This window comes from Acanthisitta chloris, unplaced genomic scaffold (genome assembly GCF_000695815.1).
Source record: "Acanthisitta chloris isolate BGI_N310 unplaced genomic scaffold, ASM69581v1 scaffold37264, whole genome shotgun sequence".
In the NCBI taxonomy this organism is placed as follows: Eukaryota; Metazoa; Chordata; class Aves; order Passeriformes; family Acanthisittidae; genus Acanthisitta; species Acanthisitta chloris.
Genome location: NW_008669362.1, coordinates 1 through 4411, shown reverse-complemented (window position 1 = coordinate 4411; position 4411 = coordinate 1). Strand labels below are relative to the sequence as shown.

General features: G+C 55.0%; 1 protein-coding gene across 1 annotated transcript; it reads left to right on the top strand.

Annotated features, from left to right (window-relative positions):
* Positions 1-1350: 1350 nt before the first annotated feature.
* On the top strand, positions 1351-4206 carry EFNA2 (ephrin-A2; the record flags this gene model as incomplete). Its single annotated transcript, XM_009073283.1, has 3 exons — positions 1351-1642; positions 3323-3388; positions 4071-4206. Coding segments are annotated over 3 exons (480 nt in total), but the record flags the coding sequence as incomplete, so codon positions are not given.
* Between the last annotated feature and the right edge of the window lie 205 nt (positions 4207-4411).

The window sequence follows — 4411 nt, the reverse complement described above, 5'->3', positions numbered from 1 at the left end:
TTTAAATAAAAGGCAGCAAGGAGAGCGTTTTTTTGTTGGTTTTTTTTTAAAGTATTTTTTATTGTTCTCTGTGCGTTTGAAAATTGTTTCCCAGTAAATCCAGGCCCTTTGTATTAATTTTACATTTTCCAATGTTACCTTGCCAGGGGCAGGGTTGGCACAACTGGCTCGGGAAAGGAGAGGGAAGGAGAGGGAGAAACCCTGCTCCTTAATTAGCACGTTCCCTATGTGATCAGAGAGCTTATGAGTCAGGTAATGAGCTCGAAGGGGGCTGCAGGACCCCCCCCGCCCACACTGCGTTCCATCTCCCCCCCCTTCCCTTTTCGGGGTGCCTCTGGGGTCACTCTCCATCTCTGCTGCTGTCCTGCCCACCCCAGGGATGCAGGATGAACAGTTAGGGTATTCCATGTGATGAGTTTGAGCCAGTCTCAGCCCAGCTGCATCTGCCACAGGCTCAGGGGGTGTTGGGGAGCCATGAGGTGCTGCTTTAGGTAGGCTGTGGGGACTGTGGTCACCGTCCCCATCCCACCAGGCCTATGCTGACCCCTCCAGACACTGACCAAGCCCTGGAGCCGTGGGGTGACCCCTGTCCCTGCTCAGGCTGAGACTTGTGGGGGGGGTTCTGCTGGGGGGATTGTGCTATGGAGTCCCAAATTAATTAGCAAACAAATTTGCTAATTCAATGAGGAGAGGGAAGCCAAGCTGCCAGGTTGGCTGCTGCCAGAGCCGGGGAATTTGCCCTCGAGTTTCCCTGACTGCGGTGCCCCGAGCACTGCCGGGGTCTGGAGTTTGGGGAGGGGGTCACAAGGGTCACCCTGAGGAGCTGCAGGGGGAGCTGCTGGCATGTGTCACGGAGTTCTCCACCACCGCTAATCCCTTAATCTCTTGGATAATCAGTGCCAAGAACGCAAACGACACCCAGATTGACATCCGGATTGCAGCGCTCAGCTGCAGCGATGCCGGTGCTCTGGTGGGATCGCCAGGAATGATCATTCTGGTGTGGTTTCCTACCAAGTGTCGGTTTGTCAGAGTGAAACAAAGAGGCTCTGGGTTAATGTGGAGGTTAATGGGGTGTTGGGGTGGGATGGGCAGGATCAGGCCCTGGATCATGGTCAGAGCGAGGGGGAGGCACTGGCGCACCTTGCCCAGAGCAGCTGTGGCTGCTCCGTCCCTGGAAGTGTTCCAGGCTGGGCTGGATGGGGCTGGGAGCACCCTGGGCCGGGGGTGAGACTAGATGATCCCTTCAACCTAAACCATTCTGGGATTCCATGATTCCGGCATGCTGAGGTTCTCCAACTTCCACACAGTGTGATCTGATGAGTCGTGACCTTCTGACCCAACTTCTCCCACAGGTTCCACCGTGGAGACTACACGGTGGAGGTGAGCATCAACGACTACCTGGACATCTACTGCCCACACTACGAGGAGCCACTGCCAGAGCGGATGGAGAGGTACATCCTGTACATGGTGAACTACGAGGGACACGCGTCCTGTGACCACCGGCAGCGCGGCTTCAAGCGCTGGGAGTGCAACCGCCCCGACGCCCCCAACGGGCCCCTCAAGTTCTCCGAGAAGTTCCAGCTCTTCACCCCCTTCTCACTGGGCTTTGAGTTCAGACCCGGACACGAGTACTACTACATCTGTGAGTGCTGGGAAGGCGATGGATGAGTTGCAGCTGTTGGCATGAGCGTGACCAGGACTGTCCAGGGACCACGGGGTGATGGGACACTGGTCCCATCCCTGTGGGAACACCTCTGGCACTGATAGCGGTGCTGCACCAGGGCAGTGGTGCAGCCCTACTAGCCCCAGGCGGTGTTCCCGTGCTCTCCTGTGTATTCCCTGCTCACCCATGTATTGCCACGTGTTCCATTGGATTTCTGTGCTTTCCCATGCTCTCACATGTATTACTGCACTTCCCTGTGTATTCCCTTGCTCTCTTGTATATGCCTGTGCTCTCCCATGTATTTCCATGCTCTCCTGTGAAATTCTTGTGCTCACATGTAATTCCCATGCATTCCCGTGTATCTCTGTGCTCTCCCGGGTCTAGGCTCTCCCTTCTCACCCAAACCTGAACCCTGAACTGCCCGACCCGCACTGGGAAAAACTTCCCTGCTGGCGCCCGGCACTGGCTGCAGGACAGGGGTCCCTGGTAGGGAATTTCTACCTCTGGAGCACCCGAGGGAGAGGAGGGAGAGAGGAGCCAGACCAGCTTCCTCGGGAGCCTGCTGGGGTCATGGAAAAACAATCCGGTGGTGCTGGAGCAGGTGCTGGGCTGAGACCCAAGCCCAAGGAGCCGGCGGTGACACAGGAGGCAGGGACGTCGCCGTCCCCTCCGGTGCCGCCGCCACGCTCCTCCGCCTTATCACTTCTCCCTCTTTTTCCTAAAGCAGCTGTTTTCAGCCCACTTAATTTGTTCCTATTATCTGTATTAAATTACCATTTTCCCCCTCTCTCCCTCCCCCCCGTGAAATGTCACCGGCGCAGTAACTGCGGCCACAACTCTCCTTCCCCCTCGTTGGATTTGGTTTTATTTTTTTAGTTTTTAATGTCGTTAGGGAGAGATTACACAGGAGTAAATGGGAAGCTGATCATTGCTAACCCGGTTAGAATTCCCGTCATGCGGAACATTAGAAATTATGCCTCTTTGAGGAATCGTATTTAGCAGACATGAAAGAAAAGAAATTACCTCCTCCTCGAGCCTGCGGATTGGAATCCATTAACCCTCCGGCACAGGGACGCACTCATGTCCTGCCTGGGTCAAGGGCAGGAGCTGGCCCTTGGGACCGAGGCGGGTGGAGCTGGGATGCAGGAGGATGGGATGCTACAGATGGGACGTTGTGGGATGTCTGTGGTGCCACTTATCACTGCACCTTCTCCTGCCCTCATGGGGTGCAGCACTGAGACAGGAAAAGGAAGGGTGGAAAAAAACTCCGTGGAAGGTCAGCAGCAGCCCAGGGGCTGGAGCTGGAGGATGGAGCTGGGATGCTTGTGGTGCTGGGCACAGCATGGTGTGGCACAGCACCTTCTCCTTCCTCTGTGGGATGCAGGACCAAAATGGAAAGGAAAAGAAAAGGGTGAAAGAAAAGCCTCTGCTTTAATTAATAAAATAAAACAGAGAAAATTCAATTCTTTTATAACTACATACATAGCTATATATATATTTTTAAAAAATCCCATTTTCTTGTGCTGAGAGAGGCTTTCACCCTGATAATTACTGCCATTTCTCTCATTCTCCCAGTGTGGATTATGTTTTTGAGACTTGACCCTCATTTTGCTGCTGCCCTCCCAGAACTCACCCGCTTCTCCCCTTTCCCTCCTGCAGCTGCATCCCCCCCAAACATGGTGGACAGGCCCTGCCTGAAGCTGAAGGTTTATGTTCGGCCAACAAGTAAGTGAGAGGTTGGGAGCGACCCCGGGGGGACCCCTGGGTCCTGCCCCATGGGGGGCCCTGGGGTACATCCCAGTGGGGACAGGGACCCACAGGCCTGTTGGAGCCATCCCAGCGCTGTCCAGCTCGTGGTGGACAGATAGACGGAGAAAAAGTAATTAGTAATAAGAATAATAATCATCCCTGTGCTGTGGCCACTTTCCGACTCGCATAAATCAGCCGTTTCAAAAAACAAATTAATAATTTTCTTCCCCTGTTAACATGTAATTAGCAAATGGCAGTGGCTCTCCCTGGGGACGGTGGAATGTCACCGTGTAACCGATGTCTCTCGCCATTTTTCCTTCAGTGGTTTTAAAATAAAACCCAACATAACAGAACCATCTGTAAAAACTTGTCACGGTCCCATCAGGACTAGGGGAGAAATCTCTCCTGATAGGATTTTTTAGTATGTTAATAATAATGGGATTTTATTCTGTCTTGCAGAGGGGAGGGGAAGCGGGAGAGGGCTGAGCCCCTGGGGATGGCAGAGGGTCTCTGGGGGGGCATCTGGACACCCCTTGACTGTCCCTGGGATGAGTCCCCATGGTGCTGAGCATCACTGCACCTCTGCCAGGGCTGGAGCCAGCCTGGATCACAGCCTGCCCACCGGCTCACACATCCCTCTCTTCCTGCTTTTCCGCAGACGATTCCCTCTACGAGTCCCCGGAGCCCATTTTCACCAGCAACAACTCCTGCTGCAGCCTCAGGGTTCCGCCGGCCGCGCTGACCGTCATGCCGGTCGTCTGGACGCTCCTGGCCTCGTAGCACTGACCCCGGGAGCGGCTCCGCTCGCCCTGGTGGTGCCTCGGGAGCTCCCCGGTGCTGCTGCCAGAGTCTCCGTCTCGGCACGGTCGTTCCGCCGGGAGCAGTGCCGGGCTGTCCCGTGGGATGGATCCTGGCTCCCAGCCCTGCGGCTCCTGCACCGGTTGGGTGTTGTTTTACGTTTCTAGACCAAATACAGAGTCCTCGTCCATCTGGTTGTTT